This window comes from Perissodus microlepis, chromosome 3, assembly GCF_051167445.1.
Source record: "Perissodus microlepis isolate ML-2025 ecotype Zambia chromosome 3, ASM5116744v1, whole genome shotgun sequence".
In the NCBI taxonomy this organism is placed as follows: Eukaryota; Metazoa; Chordata; class Actinopteri; order Cichliformes; family Cichlidae; genus Perissodus; species Perissodus microlepis.
In genome coordinates, this window is record NC_140463.1 from 41,145,410 (window position 1) to 41,166,019 (window position 20,610).

General features: G+C 41.4%; 3 protein-coding genes across 7 annotated transcripts; all 3 read left to right on the top strand.

Annotated features, from left to right (window-relative positions):
* On the top strand, positions 1 to 4,201 carry LOC146391517 (E3 ubiquitin-protein ligase TRIM39-like). The gene is made up of 8 exons (XM_084924467.1): positions 1 to 182; positions 732 to 1,311; positions 1,414 to 1,509; positions 2,022 to 2,255; positions 2,464 to 2,611; positions 2,760 to 2,786; positions 2,921 to 3,066; positions 3,176 to 4,201. Exons 1-8 carry the CDS (start codon positions 1 to 3, stop codon positions 3,605 to 3,607), a joined length of 1,845 nt encoding a protein of 614 aa, XP_084780593.1. The 3' UTR covers positions 3,608 to 4,201.
* A 315-nt stretch (positions 4,202 to 4,516) lies between these two features.
* rpgrip1 (RPGR interacting protein 1) lies at positions 4,517 to 15,471 on the top strand. 4 transcript variants are annotated; one of them, XM_084924468.1, is made up of 31 exons: positions 4,517 to 4,786; positions 5,077 to 5,216; positions 5,444 to 5,497; positions 5,603 to 5,723; positions 5,941 to 6,146; positions 6,239 to 6,341; positions 6,536 to 6,676; positions 7,492 to 7,597; positions 7,686 to 7,709; positions 7,811 to 7,957; positions 8,075 to 8,148; positions 8,263 to 8,468; positions 8,557 to 8,663; positions 8,751 to 8,801; positions 8,895 to 9,074; positions 9,166 to 9,283; positions 9,436 to 9,599; positions 9,680 to 10,025; positions 10,122 to 10,282; positions 10,611 to 10,843; positions 10,938 to 11,053; positions 11,333 to 11,553; positions 11,642 to 11,683; positions 11,783 to 11,967; positions 12,452 to 12,530; positions 12,667 to 12,730; positions 12,864 to 12,958; positions 13,117 to 13,306; positions 13,399 to 13,483; positions 13,598 to 13,725; positions 14,094 to 15,471. In XM_084924468.1, the coding sequence occupies exons 2-31, from the start codon at positions 5,129 to 5,131 to the stop codon at positions 14,315 to 14,317; spliced, it is 4,059 nt and encodes a 1,352-aa protein (XP_084780594.1). In that variant the 5' UTR covers positions 4,517 to 4,786; positions 5,077 to 5,128; the 3' UTR covers positions 14,318 to 15,471. The 4 variants fall into 4 exon arrangements, with proteins under 4 accessions (XP_084780594.1, XP_084780596.1, XP_084780595.1 ...); XM_084924470.1 differs by having other exon boundaries at positions 6,539 to 6,676; XM_084924469.1 differs by having other exon boundaries at positions 5,606 to 5,723.
* A 122-nt stretch (positions 15,472 to 15,593) lies between these two features.
* On the top strand, positions 15,594 to 20,572 carry fam113 (family with sequence similarity 113). Of its 2 annotated transcripts, none has more exons than XM_084924488.1 (9): positions 15,594 to 15,968; positions 16,243 to 16,324; positions 17,123 to 17,202; positions 17,471 to 17,703; positions 17,920 to 18,070; positions 18,651 to 18,897; positions 19,032 to 19,088; positions 19,888 to 19,983; positions 20,197 to 20,572. In XM_084924488.1, the coding sequence occupies exons 1-9, from the start codon at positions 15,966 to 15,968 to the stop codon at positions 20,328 to 20,330; spliced, it is 1,083 nt and encodes a 360-aa protein (XP_084780614.1). In that variant the 5' UTR covers positions 15,594 to 15,965; the 3' UTR covers positions 20,331 to 20,572. The 2 variants fall into 2 exon arrangements, with proteins under 2 accessions (XP_084780614.1, XP_084780613.1); XM_084924487.1 differs by having other exon boundaries at positions 15,595 to 15,968; positions 19,795 to 19,983; positions 20,197 to 20,571.
* Positions 20,573 to 20,610: the final 38 nt, after the last annotated feature.

The window sequence follows — 20,610 nt, forward strand, 5'->3', positions numbered from 1 at the left end:
ATGCACCTGATACAGACCTTACTCCTCCTACCCAGGAACAAAATGCAAAGGAGAAAAAAGAGAATGAGGGGGAGAGTCGTGTGGGTGTGCCAACAGCTGAATAGGGAGGACTTTGGCTTCACAACCACAGTGCTAGTATTATGCTTCGCTGCCTCAGAGATCAGCTTTCGCATTCAGGAAAGGTAAGAGCAAAACACGATGAGAGATGAACTAGGTATGACTCAACATTATTTTTTAGATATTTCTGCTCTTGATCTGCTTTCCTTTGTACCAGACAGATAACATACTTTATACTAATATCTGAAGCTGTCAGTTTTTACCCCCTAAGGGAATATGTTATACTGAAAAGGTTCCACATCCAAATTACAATGGTTGGAAAAGAAGGAGCATGTTAGTATGTCTGTTCAGTGTCTCAGGCCCTTTTTTAAAGTTAAGCTTAAAGAGGAAGTGAAAGGCTGAACTATGTCACCATGCAGCTGGACTTTGTCCAGTGAACTGCTTTGAATTCTTTCAAACCATTGATAAGGAGGTTTGTGCGTCTGGCTCTATTCCAAGTACTTACAGAGCCGACAATAAGGGAAATGCCTTGAAAAATGACCTTGATCTACGTTTGAGGTAATTTGTTAGCCTTGTAAATGTCCCAGTGTTACCAATAGTGACTTTCTCAGTGACTCAGAAAGTAAATGATTAATGTTTTCTAAGCTCTCTCCTCTCTAATGTTCTTTCTTTAGCTCTGAGGCGATGGCTTCCAATAGTTTTCGTCTGTCAGAGGTGCAGTTTCAGTGCTCCATCTGCCAAGATGTTTTCTCAGAGCCCGTCTCCATCCCCTGCGGTCACAGCTTCTGCTTCACCTGCATCACAACACACTGGGACATTAGCCGTGCAATTAGCTGCCCCAAATGTCACACAGTCTTTGAAGGCCGCCCTGAGCTTTGTGAAAACTCTTTTGCGAAGGAAATTTCAGAGCAGATCCGAGCGAGAAGGCAGAACGGCGTGATTGCAGCGACAGAAAAAGTCATCTATTGCGATGTGTGCACAGGAACGAAAACTAAGGCACTGAAATCATGCCTCACGTGTCTGACTTCGTACTGCGAGATGCACCTGGAGCCTCACCTGAGAGTTGCCACTTTGAGGATTCACAAGCTGATTGAACCCGTGGCAATGCTGCAGAACAGGATGTGTAAAAAGCACCAAAGGCTTTTGGAGCTGTTCTGCAGGAGTGACCAGAGGTGTGTTTGTGTGCTGTGCACCGAAACCGACCACCGCTCACACAAAACGGTCCCAGTGGAACGAGAAAGCCAAGAGAGGAAGGTGTGAACTCCTCAGCAGCACTGAACTCTTGTTAAATTAAATGCTAAACTCTGGAATAAGACTGTAACTATTTAAAGGTTCTGTCCTCGTTTTAACATTTAGGCGCAGATGAAGAGGATCGAGGGTGATGTTCAGCAAATGATCCAGGACAGACTGCAGAAAGTGGAGGAGATTAAACGATGCGTGGAGCTCAGCAAAGTGAGTTAACATAAGAGCATAGAATATCTGGGGGTTTAAGCCTCTCAGGCTGTGATTAAAGCACCTAGAAACTGGCACCATTCCATAACAATGGACTGTGAGCTCAGTTTCATCATCATTAATATGCAAATTGTTGTGACCACTGATCAATCAGCACATTGTAAGTCAGTTCAGTTCTCAGATCATAGTTCCTTTTTCACGTAAATGGCCTCCTTGTCTCCCGCTTAAACAGGCATTCCTCCCTGTCCAGGGTGTGAAATCTGGACATTGTTAGGCAATGGTGCTGGTTTCGGTCATTATGTAAGTTCCCTGAGACTGATGAACTCACTTAAATGAGTGACAACATATTTCTCTCACTGAAAACACGATGTTCAGATGGACATAATCAACTGTCTGGGTTCTGTATTGTTCTGCTTGGAAGCCACATGTGTTCAAATTGATCTACTGCTGAACGTTTTGCTTCCCTGAGGAAAAATGTGTTTTTGTTTGTATTTGCTTAATGCCCTCTATAGGTAAATTCAAAGAGAGACATAGAGAAAAGCGTGCAGGTTTTCTCCGCTCTCATTCGTACCATGGAGAGAAATCAAGCCGAGCTGGTGGAGATGATCCAGAGGAGGCAGGCGGCAGCGGAGCAGAGGGCAGACAGGCTCGTTGCAGAACTTGAGCTGGAAATCACTGAACTGCAGAGGAGAAGAAGTGAAATGGAGCAGCTTTTTCACACAGATGACCACCTCCATCTCATACAGGTTAGGAATTTAGTTTATTTTCCAGAAGGTGGGGAGGTAGACAGAAAAAACACATGGGAAGTGGCTCCAATTCAGTGGGAGACGGATCATTTGTCATTGTTTTGCTGTTAATGTATCCAGTTACAAAAAGCAGGATTTTTTTTTAAGTCATCCTACTTTGTATTGTAAATCATTGCTTTTAAAGTAAGTTTTCTCTTCTTTGTGTCAGAGGTTTCCAGCTCTGAGTTCTCCTCCATCGGCCAAATCCTGCTCTGAAACCATCGTCCATGCAGACACCAGTTTGGGGATATTACGCAGAGCAGTGGTCAGCATTGAACAGCAGCTGCAATCGGAGCTGAAAAAACTTTCCATTCAAGGTTCATATCTATTCTGATTTTTTTATGTATTTATTTTTTGTCAACATCATTACATTAAATGACTGAACAGCTGCTTTCAAACAACATCGCAATCAAAGATCACACATGGGTGGAGTAGTTTTGACCGTATGTTCCGATCTTTTTGCAGAGCATGAGAAGATTCAGCAGTATGCAGGTAAGAGTGTTAACTGTCATGAAAGGGAACATTTATATTTCCTGCTTTGACAAAACAGAAAACCACACAAAAATATTTTCTTATTAGAAATAAGAGGCTAATAAAGTCCCACATAAACTGTGTCTTCCTACCAGCTGATGTTCAGCTGGACCCCAGGACAGCCAACCCTTGGCTGGTTTTATCAGAGGATGGGAGGCAGGTCTGGGATGGAGAGGCTGAACAAAACGTGGCCGACATACCAGAGCGTTTTGACACGGCGCCATGTGTCCTCGCCCTCAAGGTAATTAAAGATGTAGCGGGTTCCCCTTTAAACATTTTGTCTTTTTATTGCTCTCTGTGATACACGGAAAAATGGGCAGTCAGTGATGTGTAGCTCTCTCCTTAAACAGGGATTCACCACAGGAAGGCACTACTGGGAGGTGGATGTCGGAGACAAGACAGCGTGGGATCTAGGTGTAGCTAAAGAATCAGTCAACAGGAAAGGTTTGGTCACACTGTGTCCAGAAGATGGTTATTGGACTATCTGTTTGAGGAAGGGCAGTGAGTACCGGGCATGTGCTGGACAGGCAGAGCTGTTGTGCCTCGCTCAGAGACCACATGTCATTGGGGTGTTTTTGGATTATGAGGAAGGCAGGGTGTCATTTTACGACGCAGAGACCCAGTCACACATCTATTCTTTCAAATGCGTCCGATTCACCGACGCCATGCTTCCCTTTTTTAACCCTGACATGAGTGACAACAGCAGCAACAAATCACCACTTATCATCCGCCAAGTCAGTGGAATTGATGAAGGCAAGGACTTAGATGACATCACTATATGATGTACGTCGGTCTGGGTTTGTTTTTGTTTTTTTGCATTAAACTGTTCCTTGTTTTGTAATGCATGAAGATATTTTTAAACATTTAAAAACTGCATGCAAATTGTAAAGTTAGTATTACATTTTTGAATGAAACTGTTCATAAAAAAATACTCCTTTCTCAATAAATACCTCAAACTCTACTTGCTTTGCTTAGCAACTGTAAAATAATGATTTCTACATATAGGATATATTGTATTCTGGCTTGTATACTAGAGAATTCATCCCTTTACTTCTATCAGCTGTCACATCATCAATAAACACTAGTGACTGTACATGTCCATGCCATAACACTGGTCCCACCACATGCTTCTGATCATCAACTGTTTCTTTCCTTCTCCACACGTTTCTCCTCCCATCATCCTGATACAAGTTCGTCTTGGTTTCATCTGTTTTCTGGTCTTCCCGTTCTTGAGTGTTACAGCTCTAATGTTCTTGTAAATCCTTGTATTTAAAACGACACTGAAAATCTATAGCATACAAATGCAACACAATGAATTGACTGAATCGTCTTCATATGTCCTTTTCATTTGTATAATAAACCATCAGGCCATGAAACTGCTTGTCAGTCAATTAATTCTTAGCCTCTGAAAATACTGTAATAAAAGTGACCTTGAGTAGAAAAGCACTACATGAGAACCATACTCGTGTTTTTCAATCAGCTGCTGTTATCTGTTGTATATGCTTACAGCCTCCACCCACTTATTTATTATCTGCTTCCCTTGTGCTTCAGTAAACAGATCTGAGACCTGCTTCACTCTAATAACAGCTCTCCTCAGTCATTATAACCTAACTACAAACTGATTTCAGAGCACATCTTAATCTACAATCTGATGCTCGCTAATCAGATTAGCATGGAAATAGGATTAGCATCCACGCATGTGGAACACTGCTTCAAGATTGGACCACGACTACTATATACTAATGTTTCTCAGTGAATTACATCTATGCACGGAAATATATTAACATAGATCTAAAGTAGAAAGCATCTCTCTGTGAAGACTAAGCTAACAGAGGTTGGGAAGGAACGAAAGAATCAAGTCTTAAGAGGGATTAAACCTGGACAGGAAGCACAGTCATAAAGCCTGCCTGGTTGTGCTGGACACCAGGCTCAAGCAGGAAACACCACACAATTCTCACACGGTGAGTTAAATAGCTCTTATTAGGAAAGCTTTCAGTGTTGAAGTCTGAATTCTTTAAAAAACTGTTAGCTTTTCTGGGCATTGAGCACATTACAGTTTAAAGTAGTCACTTTGGAATATCTTTAAAAACAGTTAGACTGTAGAGACCCTACAATTATTCTCTCTCTCTCTGTTTTTAATTGTTGTAAGCCGTTTAGTGTAGTTACCATAGTGAAACTTTAAAACATGTCATATTTGCAGTATTAAGGTATTTCGTCTTCAGCAATTCAACCTAATTTGAACCAAATTCAGGTTTTGTAAGGCTGACGGTTTCTGAGAAGATGAGTCTGTGACGAGTGCTGTAATGTCGCTGGTGGTGGACGAGACAGCTGGGGACCTCCCAGTGAGGGATGTGGGCCTGATGAGAGGGGGACTGATGCCAACTGTCCCAGGTTGGTTTGTACTGACATGTGTTTTTGTCTGTCCTTAAAAACACAACTTGAAGAAAATAAACCAAAACCTTGAAGTACAAGCATCAAAGAGATAATGCCAATGAAAGTTACAATTTAGCTTTGCATTAAGTCTCAGTTTATTAATTATGAGCAGGTTTAAGGCAATAAATAAACTGTAAATCATTAGGAATAACTCTGCAAATATCGCCTCATTGCCATCTTCTCAGATACTCTACGGGATGTCAAGTCCTGGAAGAAGCATCATGTCATGAGGACAAAAGGTAAAAGCACTTCAGGTTTTTATAGTCTGTATGGAAGTCGCACAAGAGAATCTTCAGTTTTCATGTCTGTGTGTGCTTTCTCTGTGTCTCCATCTCCCTGTCCAGCAGACCCTCAGCGCCTTTTTCGATTTCCCAGAGAGCACCTGGAGGACCTGTGCCTCCGACTGCAGGAGGAGAACAGTGTGCTAAAACAACACACACGCACCCAGGACCAGAGACTACGCAGGTAACACACACAAAAAACACTTTTTGTACCTGATTCCATACATTTGAACAACGTGGAGCATATTAATGAAAATTTATTTACTGGCAATAAGATGAAAGTAATATTGAAACCTCAAAGAGAGATTAAGGAGTGCCTTTTGCACTCTTTAAAGGCACTTACTGAACACCTGTCAGCTAATGCAAACTGTGGCCAATTAAACCTCTCTGCTTTGCCTCAGTATGTCTGCTAGGCTAATGCGTCTTCGTCAGACCAGTCCTGGCTCCAGTGGTGTTAAGGAGAGGGACATGGAGGACACAATACAGGAGCTGGAAGCCCGAGTGGCAATGCTGGAGAGCCAGAAAGGAGTGCTGCAGAACAAACTCAGCCTGGCCAAGCAGCACATTATGGACCTGGGAGCTCGCACACCCTACAAATTCAGCAAAGGTGTGCGCAACAACAACAACAACAAGAATAGAGGCCGCAGTGATTCCCTCTTAAATCTCTTTATTTTGCTTCCCTGGTCTTCGTGTTGTTAGGTAAAAATCTGGACGGAGACGGTGGAATGAGGAGGGCAGCCCAGACTGCACCACCTCGATATGGCCCTACACTGGAAGACACCAGGGCAGAGATGGAGAGGTTGTAAGTGTCCCATGTGTGATGTGCTAAATGACCAAATGATCCATTAGCTGCAGCAGATCATCCTTTAGCGTGACATGACTGACCACGTAGCTGAAGTAAATCACATGACGCACATTAATAAGCGACAAGGAAAACATCTGCACTGAAAACCTCTGAGAGTCTCATCATGATCTCACTGTGTCTTTCCCACCCAGCAGGTCCACTATGACAGAACAGGTGAGGGTGGCAGAGCTGGAACTAACTGCCCAGGCGCTCAGAGACTCACTGAGAGAGAAAGAGAAAGAGATTGAGGGGACCTTTCGAGAGATGAGGAAGCAACAGGCCGACAGACACCGGTAGCTACAGCAGAGACATCACAGAGACAATAATGAAACAATTAAATAAAATAGGATAATTGATGTTGCTACATTTTTTGAAAGGCTTTTTAGGGGATATTTATGTTCACTGTGAGAATAACTGTGAATGCTCAGCATGACAGCGTCCTAATTTGACTTAATTTGCTTGTGCCGTTTGTAGCATTTCCTCCTAAACAAGAACGTTAAATGGCAGCATTGTAGAGCTAAGTGCCTGTGTGCATGATACAGCATGTATCCTCTCAGCATATCATACAATGATCTCACACGTTGTATCACAGCTGTACACTTGAATTGAGTTGAGCCCTTTGTGCTCACTTTCACACTCTACCAGACAAGCTTTGCACAGTTCACCAGTGAGTGAATCAGCTGATTTAAAATAAGTATTGTTTATGTTTTACTGGGCTTCGGCACAGCCTGTCCGTTCAACCCACTCACTGTCTGAAAGCTCACTGTGTGTCGTAGCTCCTCAGTCTCCTTTTTGAACTTTCTTCTTATTGGCTGCAAATTGCAAACAGAAGGTGTGAGCAAACACCAGGATTGTTCCCTCTCTTTGTCATCAACAAAAACTGAAAAAGCAAAAATAGAGCTGTCTGAGATGAAGCCTTGTTTAAAGCGTTCATCATGTTTGAGCATCCACCGCCGTAACGGTGAGGACAGAAAAGACAGAAAATAAGCCTGTGATCTTAAACTTTAAACACAAACATAAGCAAACACTTGCATTTTTGCTTTTTTTTTAAAAAGAACATAAGTAAATTCATCCATGAAATATGTCCAAAATGATTTGTCTCTACCAGAATAACTATCAGGGAGAATGTGGATTTAATCCGTCTGCAAAAGCAGCTTTCAGAAAAGAGCGCTGCCCTGAGAGTTACACAGGAGAAATTCACCAACCTGCAAGAGGTCAGAAACACAGTCTGTCAAACATTTCTTTTCTTATGTCACATGAACTTCTTTTTTCAGCTTACTAGACATTTTGCTTTTCTTCTAGGCTTATGAGAATCAGCTAGAAGAGGTAAAGGTCTCAGCACACTGATAAAGTTCAGCTGATGTTTCAGGTAAATAAAATTTGAAAAACCGCTAATCGTAATTTTGACTGCCATGTTTTTATATCAGACTCAGAGATCAATGAGGGAAAGTCAGGGAGCTCTGCTGGGGAAAGCTGAGGAACTGACCGAACAACTGAAACAGGAAAGACAAAAAGCTCTGGAACTAGAGGGACAGCTTACCAACACGACCCTGTCTCTGCAGACCCTCGACAAGGTACGCTACCTCATCTGCATGAACAAATCTAAGAGAGAACCTCAAAGATGACAGAAGGATGTCTATGGTTCATTACCAAAAATCTGGAGATCATATAATATATAATTTCTCTATCAGCTGCAGGAGAGGATATCAGACCTGGAAGGAGAGAGGGACCTGATTAAAAGAAACTATGACACGCTGCTAGAAAGGTAAAACAGTATGTGCTTCAAGACCAAAGAAAGTTATTAATTCCAATATAAACCACAAAACATCACCTGTTGTTTCAGTGGTTATTTAAACCTTCTTTTCCACCCTTTTTTCAGTACTTTATCTTCTCAAAGCAACCATGATCACCAGGTGGAAAAACAGAAAGAAGTGCTCCAGACAAGCGAGAATCTCGGGGAAAATATCAGCAGGATGGAGGAAATGCTGCTGGCAGAGCAGGAAGACAGGCGCAGGCTGGAAGTAGAGAAGGAGAAACTGAGACGAGAGAAGGAGATACTGGAGGAGCAGATGGAGCAAGAAAGAGGTCTCTTCATTTCTCAGCATGTGCTCGTCCAAAGCAAACAGGTTGTGTAATAACAACCCCGTTTGTTCATTTCTGTTGTTACATTCAGAGCTTTCTTTGTCTATGAGAGACAAACAAGAGCAGCTGGAACAGGAGGTGCTCCGGTACAAGGAGCAGGTCTCTGCTCTGCAGGACAGGCTGGACTCTGTGAGCAAGGTCCAAAGTTTTCAGCAGCTAATTTACACTTTCTGTGTGTTATCGTTGCTTTAAGCACACTTTGTGACACAGTTCCCTCTCTTCCAGGAGTTTGACATGAGCGTTGAGGAGCTGAGTGAAACCCTTCTGCAGATCAAGGTTTGCACTCTGTTGTACCCTGTTAGACAAACAAACCACATAAATTAGTAGATAAATTGCCTTTTTTTTAGCCTCGTGTCGTTTTCACTGCAGGCATTTAGAATGCAGCAGGAGAGCAAGGAGGGTTTGCGCTTCCTCCTGGCTGACGGGAAGTTGGAAGATTCACCCTGCGAGCTGGTGAATATCCAGGCATCTCATGCTGAGTCTGTGCTCGAATTACAGAAAACCAGAAACCTTTTACTGCTGGAGCACCAAATCACTAAAGACCTGCAGGTTTGCACAGCTTTTAAATGCATATGTGAATTATGTGGAACATAGCCGTTATTGCCATTTTTTCGCAATTTCTCCCATTTTCTTCTCAAAGCAAGAGTTAAGTACAGTCAGCCAGAAGGTGGAGAGAGAGAGAGAGGAGAGCAGGAGGAGGATTGCAGAGAAAGACAAACTGCTATCAAAAAGAGCTCTGCAGATCAACAGTTTACAAGGTGTGACGATGAAAATGACAGCAACCCTTTCTACATTATAGTAACGACAAACAATTGCTAATTACTTACTCAGACTTACTATTTGACATGCAAGAAATGATGTACATTAGACAGAATCTCCAAATATTTTATTTTCTCCTCTGTACCTAAAGCCCAGTTGAAAGAGTTGGCATACAGCCCCAGGAACTACAAACGTACCATACCAGTACAGTACACCTGGCCAGTTGGAGATCAGGAGGTGGTGCAGCCCATTGAGGATGACATGTCATTCTCTCAGCTCAAGACTGGGGAATCGCTGCTAGAGATCCACCTGAAGGTAAAGACTCACATCCCGAGCCTGAATAATTTCAAGCTGTTTTCCCAAAGGTTATGATAACTGCTCATTCCCACCACCAGGCTGCAACCTTCACCCCAGCAGGACTGCGTATTATGGGGGGCATCCATCCAGGGGCAGATAAAGGTGAAGATATTGTGAGCTTCTGCACGTACAGCCTGCTGGACTTTGAGATGCACTCTACTCCTCTGGTGTCGGGAAGCCAGCCCAATTATGGCTTCACATCCCGCTACTGCCTGACAGTCCGGGATGTGGGCCGGCTGGGAGGTCAGGGGTCAAGAGTCAGAGTAGAGCTCCACCAGGCATTAGGAGGAGTCCGGTTTGTGACCCACGGAAGTGGACAAATGTCTCTAATGGGTGCCATAGAGAGGAGAGGAGAGCGTATTGGTGGACACGTGAATATTACAGGTGTGTAAAGAGAAGCTGTTTTGTTAATTCCACTGCATAGATGAAAAAAAAGATCTCTTAGAAATGTTTTCGTTTTATTTACCGTCTCCCTCTCAGGACACGAGGGTGAAATTGTTGGTGTTGTGGATTTCTGGGCACGTCTGTTCCCTCCTGCAGAGCCTGTGGCCACTGTGGCAGAGAGTGGAGCTGACTGGAAAACAGTGAGACACAGAAGCCCTGTGCAGATCACGCTTGGGTGGCAAGACAACATTCATGAGGTAAATCAGAGAGAAGATAAGCTGATGAAAGCACAGTGAATAGTGTGTCCACACTGGGAATACACACAATTTGGCCTTCCAGCTCATACTGCACCTACTGTATGAGCTACATGTATGTTCACATGTGTTAAGGCAAATCTGTGCCCCTTGTCACCTTGTTCAGTATTAGCTTTACAGTTAAGTGTATGTATTTGTTACAAAATGCATTCATTATATTTATTTATTTCCAATTTGAGTCCAGTTTGGGTGAAGTAGCCTTTTAAAGTTGGATGCTCTGCTTCCAAACATGTACAGAATCTATTTATGACTCTGTTTATATTTATGGCAGGAGTTACATGACTATGGTGGAGGAATCCCCAATGAACTGGTGGTAATGCTGGAACGCTGTGTGGGCCTCAGCGCTCGATGGCCAGGACTACTTCCTGATGCCTACCTGACATACAGGCTCTACGACCTGCCACCACATGTCTCTCAAACAACCAAGTGCACAGCTGATCCAGTGTTCAATGACGCTACTAGTTACCCACTTGCAATAACAACTGATGTGCTGCAGTACCTCAGGTACGCTAGTTCAAAAGTTTTCTTTTGTTTTTGTTTCTATCTAATCACACCTTTAGCACCCTGCTAACTTCACTCAATTGTACTTTTTTCTCAGGTCAAGCAGTCTGTGGGTGTACGTGTTTGATGACAGTGATGACCAGATACCTCCACCATATCTGGCCAAAACCCCAATACCACTGCGAACCCTGGCTACAGGGAGAGAGATCAGAGGTGAGGGATGGAGAAAAGTAAAAGAACTGCATGATTTTTCTGCATCCATAACTCCAGGAGACATTAATGTAGATGAAGGTGGAAAAAAGTTGCTACAAAGTATCTACAAAGTAACACAAATTGGTTTATAATACTTTTATTTAACCTATTTACATGCTTGTTTAGGGAAACTGATCATATACAGGTTGTAAAGTACCATCTGTTTCTGAATCAATTTTGTAGCATTGCTCAAAAACCAGAAAGGCTGGATATCTCACATGTTTCTTTATATTTTGCCAGGGGATTATGTGCTGAGAGATCCAGCCGGTGGACCTCGAGGCATGGTCAGAGTAATGATGAAATGGAAGTACCCATTTCAGCCACCTGTGGATGCCTTGCTAGGCCGACAGGGAAGCAGAGCGGACGTGCAGGGCAGAGCACGGGAAAGCAGTGAAAGGGAGGAGAGGAGACGAGAGAAGGATGATGCATCACAGAGACCCATAGCTAAGCCCAGAGTGAAGGTGAGGAAAGTGCATGATATCTGTGTGTTCAAAGACACTTCCTATCCCTTATAGCTTAAAATCTGTTTTTCTATGGCTTTTTTCACAGACTTGGAAACCTGAGCCTTTGCAGAAAGAGATGAAAGCCTGGGTAGGGTTTTAATCTGAAGAATGTGTGGGTGAGGTAGTTCAGCACACAATACAGCCATGTTTGTTTGTGCACTGATATACAATATTTGTCGGCTTACAGCCTCGGCCACCACCCACCAAGCAGAGGAGCTCACAGGATGTAAGAGCAGAGCAAACCACCTCTGTGAGGCCACCGTCTACAGACAGAAAGACGTCTACTAAGAGGTCGCCTGAGCTTTACCAGAGAACACCTCATCTGACACCTGAGCCAAGACTGACCACACCTTCTCATTTACCAGCTACTAAGTAATTTCTTTTTAATACAAGGGGCGCTTCTTAAAGTTGATATCACTGAAAATAGTTACATATGAAAACCAAATAAGATTTTTAAATCCATAATAATCAGTTTTAATTGTTTTAATAATTGACTGGAAGTTTCAACCATCGCTTTTATGATCATCAGCAGAGCTGAGCAGAAACAGCTTAAGATTGACTCTCCCAGAATAGAGTTAACTTCAAGACCTGATATGGACCAAATGTGTAAATAATATGGTAAACAAATAATATCAATCACTGAGGGCAGTGGTTCTTTCGCTGGAAACAACACTTTTGACATTTTAAACACCACACAGAGACCTTCATGTTTTGCAAAACCAACTATTTATTGGTACAAAAAATAATCTTTCAGCATCACATTTTTTTTTAAACAGTTTCATCCATCTGTCACGTATAAGAAATTTTGTAAGAAGAACATGATTAATTTTTAAAAATGTATTAAATCTTATTTAAGGTATTCAGAGAGAACATCTTCCAGACAATCACCCGCCACTGCGTCGAGGGTCAGCTCTGTCAGCGATGCCAGAACTCAGGTCAGCTCAATCACCTTCTTGTATTCAAAACAATGCTGTGAAAAGCTAATTTATGTAAATTTAGAATGAAAAGACACAAGCGAGAACTTGATGAATGGGCTCATGTGTCATGTGTTGTCTTCTTTTCTTTTTTCAGGATATTTCCATTGTGGATCAGGTGTCAGTTGTTGAGGGTGAAGACGAGGACAGGAGTGAGAGTGGTAACTATTCATATACAAACAACACACTTGATTTAGGTTGCTTACGGCAATTTATAGCTTTATTCTGCCATTCATTAAACATGCAGAAAAAAGACTGCTCAGTGCTGACAGTGCTTTGATTTTGACTAAACAGCTGCTGCAGAGGACACTGAAGCCCCCGAATCTTCAGAGTCAAGTTCCTCACAAAGTGACATCGTTGTCATACCACCAAAACGAAAAATGAGGAAGGTAACTGTCTGAAAAAACAGAGCAACAACAGACAACAAAGGAAACATTATAATCATACCGCCTTTACTGTGCTCTTCTACATAGCGCTACAGTGGGACACAATATGAGCTTTTATTTTGGAAATAATGTGGAGGCCAACATTTGTCATTGTATTCCAGGGAGAAAAGCTTCGAGTGGAGATTCTGTCCCTGACTTTTGAACCTTCCTCAAATGTGGCGATGGATAAGTCAGTGCAGCGAGTGTACGTGGAATATCGGCTGCTGGGCATCCCGATGGAGACAACAGAAACACCCATGTCCCTCCGCAAACCTACCAAAGGAGAGGAGATTCACTACAACTTTACACGAGGTAAGGGTTGGTGAGCTGTCCATGTTTGTGCCAATAAGCTTTGAACTTTAAAGATCCTAAATAGACTCAAAATCTCTCTGTTTCTTTCTCAGTGATTTATGTGGATGGTTCACAGTCAACTCCACTTAGACAGTATCTTTACACGATGTTGGAGGGCACTGACCCCAACCAGGGCAGGTAGTGTTTGCAAATCTGACGTTAAAATCTGACTTAAGAAGTTTAATAATATCTCTGCTATTGAAAAGTCTTGCTTCTAAATTTAAGTTCGTGTGTCTGTACGTGTCACGGCAGGTTAAGGTTCACAGTAGTCAGTGAGCCAATGGACGATAACGAGGAGTGTGTGGACGTTGGACACGCTTTTCTGAACCTACAGGAACTGCTGCTCACAGGAAATGATGTCATTGAACAGCAGCTTGACAGTGCGTGAGGTTTTTTTGAGCAGTGTTTATTAATTGGATATGCCGAAAAGTCTGTTCATCTCGATGCAGAGTTTTCAGTGGGAGAAACAACAAACACATCACTCATCCAAGTGACTTCTTCACTCACACAGTCTGGATGGTTGACGAAACGTTTCTCCCACTGAAACACACATCGAGATTAACAGAATCAACTTTTTGGGATTTCCCTACCTGGATGATTGAGCATGCATGAAGATAAATGGATATTTATTATGTGAAGGAAACCATCAAGACCCTTCACATTAATTCATAGTAGTTAAAATGACTGTTGACTACATCTAATTTGTAGAAATCATAATATTCTTTCAAATGGTTTCTCTTCCTGCCAGTTGTGAGCGTGGATGAAGACGAGGTGATAGGAAGTCTCAAAGTGTCTCTAGAAGCAGCTAAAGCTCTGACTGGGATATACCAGAAATTTCACGAGGAGGACAAGACTGAAAAAGATGAGAAGACAGATGAAGAAGAAGAAGAAGAGGAGGAAGAAGAAGGCAAAGAAAAGAAAAAGGATCAGTTACAAGTGATAGATTATGATGATAACAGTGATTTCTACTGAAAGTAAAAGTGAAGCACGAGGATGAGCCTTGTTTTTTCACTTCCCATTTTAAAGCCTCATCAACATTCCCGATGGAAAGAAATAAAAATTCATTTTTGAAAGACAAAAATCTGTTTGAAGTTTATGTAATTTTGATTTTTTTTTCCTTTGCTTTTCTCTGCCAAACTCAGAATTTTAAGTGGCCGATTTTATTTGTTCTTTACACAAACAGTGTTCGATTATATGACCGAAAACTAACTGATTTATAGAAAACCTTGGGCCAGCTAGTGTTATCACAGTAAAGGCATTGTTTTTGAAGTAGGAAATGGCTTAACAGGCACAAGAAGAGGCGTGGTTGTAATTGACTATGTGCACGTTAGCATATGCTACTTCCGGTGCAGAAACTCCTGTGGGGAGCTTTGTTTCCGGTGTCCTATTCGCGCCTGGTTTACGGTCCAAAACAAGTTAAGCAAATGAATGAATCAAGCGGCGATTTACATTTCTATAGATGTCTTGGGCATTTACCCAATATATCTGTAAATGATGTTCATCGACTTGTCGATATTTTTCCCCCGCGCCTCAGAGCAAAAGAGAAAAGGGATTCAAATGTTATATTTCTCAGCTGTCCCTCGTTTATCGCGGGTGTTATGTTCTAAAAATAACCAGCGATAGGTGAAATCAAGTAGCCAATTTTATTTTTTGACGGTGCAAAACGTTTCGTGGACATACAGTACTGCACTTCAGAGTCTCGATGCAGCGATTCTGTACTGTACAGGAGAGATGTCACGGAGGAGATCGTCTCTCCTACAGATCACCTGTAGTTTGAATGCTGAACATTTGCCTGTTTAAATCATAAGACCAGTCATTATACAGAGATGTGCTTCTGAATGTGGACGATGTGTCTTCTGCATGCAGTAATGCAGTTCTGCTTGTGTTGAGTGATGTAAACAACTGATCGATCTAAACGCTTTAAACGTCAAAATTGATCATTAGATTTTTTTATGACACAACAGCGGTGAGTGTTCCCACCTTCTGCTCTTTGTAACTTAACGCAATCTTTCCATTTTCGAGTTTTGGACATGATTTTGGAGTATATGTTCGCAGTAGCGATTGACCGCAAAGTAAAGCTACCGGAAATGCACAACCCCACATCCGGTCTCAAACCAGGAAGTTATGTGCACGTATATTTAAAAAAAAATAACTATTCATATTGTTAATTTTTAAAAATCTTTTTTTTTTTTTTAAAAGCATCTAATATCTCTCTAATATTAATTAAATTAATTTTTTTTTTTTATTAAGTAATTTATTTTTCATTTTAAAATTAGTGTCGACCCACTAAGGTAGAGCACAGTCGTTAAAAGCACCATTTAATTGGCGACACCTGCAGTTTGGGGGTGTGCTTGAAACTCCGGAGTGAAATATTTGTAATATTTCTTTTTTAAAAATTCACACCAACTTTAAACTTTTAAAACACTAAGTGGTTGAGGAGGCTGTCGCAACTTCGGGTCTTGAAACTAAAAACTTAGTGGCGCAAGAGCCACTTCAAAGGAAATTTGGCTAACGCTAGCTGAACGCTAGCTAAGCTGGTTGAAAAATAACACTGAATACCAACACATATAGCATTTACAAGGGGTTGGAATTAGTGGTACAGTTTGCATCTAAACTCAAAATGGTAAGTATTTATTACATAAGTGATTTTAAGCCAACAGAAAAATAGCCAGCTATTTTATTTATTTTTTAACCACTGTTGGTCATTAGTAAGCTAATGTTATTGCGAGAAGTTTGGACGTATGGTAGACAAACTCTGATGTCCGGTCAATATCTCATCTGGAAAAACTACCTCACCTTTGAGTTTGCACATTTAGGTATTTTTAGTGGAAAGTATTTATGACCACAATTTGAGCCCATAGAAAGAAGCAACAGTGTTTGACTTTGTAATTTAACAGCGGGAGATCATGAAGAGTGTGAGCCACCTGCAGGCCAGCCAGCTGCTCCATAACAAGTTCATCGTGGTGTTGGGAGACTCCAGTGAGTAGCTGGCTGACAAAATTAATGAATCGGCATTTACATTATCTTGTGCATTTACACTTGCGGTGTTCTTGTTTGCCCAATGTTGACTGTTTTGTGAATAAACTGTATGTACCGTTCACATCCACTTCATTAGGTTCAGTTTGGTAGTGCTGAAATTGATACCCGTTTACCTTCATAAATAACATAGGCTAGTTCTTCATGACATTTGTTCAAGTTCAAATAATGGCATCAGACACGCAGATTTGTGTGTGGCATCTTTATTATACAAGAGTGTGGTAACCATATCTGTTCACTGTGATCATAGGGATAAACATGGTCAGTAACTACACTCAGGTACGTTGCAGTGTATTTGCAAATATGTGTAATTTAATGGGGCAGATGAGTACTTTACCACAACCAGGTTAAATTGTTCACCCAATCCAGGATGGATCCATGTTTTCATGTTGTTAACCCTATGAAAACTCCATGTTCTAAGCCCTAAATTCTGACCCTATTCAATGTATCCTGTGCCCCAGTGTCAACTGCTGTCATAAAGACATTTTTATCCAGAAGTCTTGTATATATTTTTCCCTTTCTAAACCATTCTCTGGCTCAAATAGATGTTAGTAATCAAGTTCAGTTTATCAGCAATTTCTAAAATGCTAAAACCAGCCCATTTTCTGCTAAGTGATGAATTAAATATTAAAGTGCACTTGGAAAGGTGTGCCCAATGAAAGGACTACTATCGAATCTGTATAATGTAATGTACTAATCTATGGGGACTACTTCTAATCGATCATTTTATTTCTTCCTCAGTTCAGCGGGGAGTGTACAAGGATCTTGTTCTGCTGGTACAAAAAGAGAAATATCTTTCCTTGAGACAACTACGGAGCAAGGCAAGGGCTAAAATTTACCAGTTTTATACACTGATACAAAAAAGAGTGCAGGGTGTATAATCATGTGCATGCTACCAGTTAAAACTTCAGCTAACTTATGCAATATAAAGTTTGTAATCATGCCACTGGTGTCATTTAAATTGTAATGTAAAAAAAATGGGTGTAATATTTTTGCACAAATAGAAATGAGTCTCATTTGAATGCCGTGCTTTATATCTGTTCACCTCCTTGTTTGTGTTGTCCTCACACTTGTAACCTACTTCTTTAGGGTGAGATGAGCTTTGAACAGGACTGCCTGGTGGAAGGGGGCTGTCTGGGTCAAATGCACAACGGCACAGAGTACAAGGAAGTTCGACAGTTTCAGTCCGCCCACCATCTGGTCCGTTTTTACTTCGTGACGCGCATCTATTCTCGCTACATGAAGAGCATCCTGGAGGACTTCCGCCATGGTTTGAAACCAGATCTGGTTTTTGTTAACTCCTGTGTTTGGGATATTTCAAGGTGAGTATATTGCGTAACTATTAATAGGGCTGTTGATTTGATTTCATTAAAGAGATAATGTGAGATGAGTCAGAAGTGAGAGTGATGGAGTTTTTTCGTGTGCATCTATCAGTTCAGAAGAATCATAGCATAACTTTTTGTTTTCCCAATTGAATTCCTCCCACTGTAGTGATTTTTGTTTCTTCTTCCTGTTTATGTCTGCACTGGGTGTTCTAGATACAGTTGCAGCTGGGTTGATGACTACAAGGAGAACCTTCATAGGTTCTTCGACGAGCTGCGTGAGGCTCTGCCAGAGGAAACGCTGGTTGTGTGGAACCTCACCATGCCCTTAGGAGAGAGGATCAAAGGCGGTTTCCTGGTGCCTGAGGTCCGTTAGCAAGTCCCATTTATATTATGATTTAACACTAATCTGATCGTGTTAAACACATTGCATGTCAAAAGTCTCTTGTCATCTGGGGAAAGCTGATCGAAAAAATTTGCATAAGCCATGTGCCTGTAGTGGATAATGTGATGCCACTGTCCTCTCAGCCAAGTGCTTTTAGAGGCTGAGTAACAGCAGAAATCGAATAGCATTAACATCTGAAACCCCAAGGGTCATTTCTATTTGAAATGACATGCCCAAAATTAATAGTATATTGGGTATGTCAGTATTTCTTTGTTTATTCAGAGTTGTAATTGCAATCTTGGTATCAAAATAAAGCTTTTGAGACTTCATCAGAGGTGTAACTATTACAGCAGATGCTACTGTGTCAAAGGAAGTGGGGATGCCTACATTTCTTTTATAAATTTTAATAAATATATTATGGTGCAATCTGTAGTTTTTTGGAGTTTTTTTTTAAATACTTACTTTATAGGTTTATTGCTCTGCATTATTTTATTTTATTTTTTTATTTTACCATCTTCTGTTTTGAGCCTTAAAGCTTTGCCTTCCCCCTTATTTGCCTCAGATTGAGCACAAGGCACCCCAGTTGCGCTACGATGTGATTGAAGCCAACTTCTACAGTGGAACTCTGGCCGATGCCTATGGGATGGATGTGTTGGACCTCCATTTCCAGTTCAGATTCTCACTGCACCATCGAATGAAGGACGGAGTCCACTGGAACGCAGTTGCTCATCGCAAGATAACTTCTCTTCTGTTACAGCACGCTGCAGAGGCCTGGGGTGTGATATTGCCCTGTCCTGTGACTGTCTATGGTGAGAGGAAGTCAGGAGTCACACGTACATGCAGAAAAATATTTTGCACTTCTAGGATAAAATGTGGTTTGTTAGTGTTTAAGCTTTCTGCAGGGTTTGAAGTTAACCTTTTTTCTCCCTTTTTTTGGGTGTAGATCACACGGAGGTTGCTGAGGAACAGCCAACCTATAACAGTGCTCCAAAACACACAAGTAAGACGTTTATGCAAACTTTGCAGAGACCTTGAACACAGACTTATTGTTTACAAAGTTTGGATAACGACCATATTATTACTGAGAATCTCGTAGTAAGAAGCAACAGCAACTTGAAGCCCTGACAACATGTATGTGGGTATTTTAGTGGACGTGGCTTTTTACCCCTCAGCCATAAAAGGCTTAAGAGGCACTGTCATCACCAGAAGAACAACTTCCCAACTTCTGTGTTTATGTGTGGGCAAGTTAAGCAGATTTCTCTATGGTTAGAGTTGTATCGTCGCACATTGTTTTGGCAAGGTCTTGACATCACTTGTCTTGTGTGTTTTTATCTGGGCGTAGATATTTTTCAAGATGAATGCAGAAAAACCTGTCTCAAAAAATACCCATGTTATGTGCAGATGTAGCTTGACAGTTTTAATTTTTGCAGGAGCTTCTCATGCTGTTTTATTAGTGTGTCAAAGTACTAGTAATGTCCTACCAGTTATTAGAAATAGGAAAGACTGCTACTCATTCTCGGTCTTTAAGGTGTTTCTGCCACGGAGAAACTGTTGCAGTAGATTTTATAAGTGTTGACGTAGGTTGATACAAAACGAATACTTAAAAAACAATCAAAGGAATGACTGCAGCCTTGCAGACTGAATGCATCAATACACAGAATGCTCCTTTTAAAAGTTACCCTTTTTCTGTTGTCTCTGTTTCACAGACTGGCGCTTGTCAGAGATGCCTTACAATGGCTGTCAGGCAGAATTCTTCAGCGATTCACTCCCCACTAACTACTTTAACTTTGAAAACCCAGGGCCACAGACGTGTCACCTAGAATCTGCTGGAACTCAGAGAGCTGCACTCCTACCAAAACCTCACCACAGAAATCAGTACAGAGAGACTAGAAATGGTAAGTGTGCATACACTGGAATGTGGACATACTTGTAATGATATGAAAAGATAGACACCCATGCTGGAATTCACTCTGCTGTCAAAATATTTGCTTTAAAACTCAGGTATCGATGTCTTTTGATTAGTTGCTGATTAGCTTTTTCACTGTGCAAAGATGTTAACTTGAAGCTGCCATGTTTGCTCCAGATATAACAGGTCTTGTGTCCTGCAGGTTTTGACTACAAGCCTCTGCACCGCTTTGAGCCCTACCAGGAGTACAATCATCAGCATGTGATGAGAAGCAGGCACGCCAGACACCACTATGCCCCGTACACCCACAGACCCTTTTACTATGGCTACTACTGAATAGGTGCTTTACAAGCGGCAGATTCTATTCGTCAAGTTATCATCAGGACATTTTTCATTTTAACTGCAGTCCTGTGTTTTACATCTACAATAGTTTACCCTTATTACACATTTTCTTAAGTTGTCTAAATTCAATCTTTCTGTCACCAACAAGACATTTTAAATTTCAGATTTCAGTTTGTATTTTGTGTTCTAAAGTTAAAATTAAAGTGTTGACTGTTATTGCTAAAAATGTGTATCATTATTCTTGTCTCTTCACATTTCTCACAGGTTGGATATA

Excerpts from the sequence above, each read along its gene's own strand:
- LOC146391517 (XM_084924467.1), top strand. The coding sequence starts at position 1 with ATGCACCTGATACAGACCTTACTCCTCCTACCCAGGAACAAAATGCAA. Across the intron at positions 1,510-2,021 it reads GATGCGTGGAGCTCAGCAAA|GTAAATTCAAAGAGAGACAT; the intron begins GTGAGTTAACAT and ends TGCCCTCTATAG. Across the intron at positions 2,787-2,920 it reads GAAGATTCAGCAGTATGCAG|CTGATGTTCAGCTGGACCCC; the intron begins GTAAGAGTGTTA and ends TCTTCCTACCAG.
- rpgrip1 (XM_084924468.1), top strand. The coding sequence starts at position 5,129 with ATGTCGCTGGTGGTGGACGAGACAGCTGGGGACCTCCCAGTGAGGGAT. Across the intron at positions 6,677-7,491 it reads CAACAGGCCGACAGACACCG|AATAACTATCAGGGAGAATG; the intron begins GTAGCTACAGCA and ends TGTCTCTACCAG. Across the intron at positions 11,054-11,332 it reads TACAGGGAGAGAGATCAGAG|GGGATTATGTGCTGAGAGAT; the intron begins GTGAGGGATGGA and ends ATATTTTGCCAG.
- fam113 (XM_084924487.1), top strand. Across the intron at positions 16,325-17,122 it reads CGTGGTGTTGGGAGACTCCA|TTCAGCGGGGAGTGTACAAG; the intron begins GTGAGTAGCTGG and ends TTTCTTCCTCAG. Across the intron at positions 19,984-20,196 it reads GTACAGAGAGACTAGAAATG|GTTTTGACTACAAGCCTCTG; the intron begins GTAAGTGTGCAT and ends TGTGTCCTGCAG.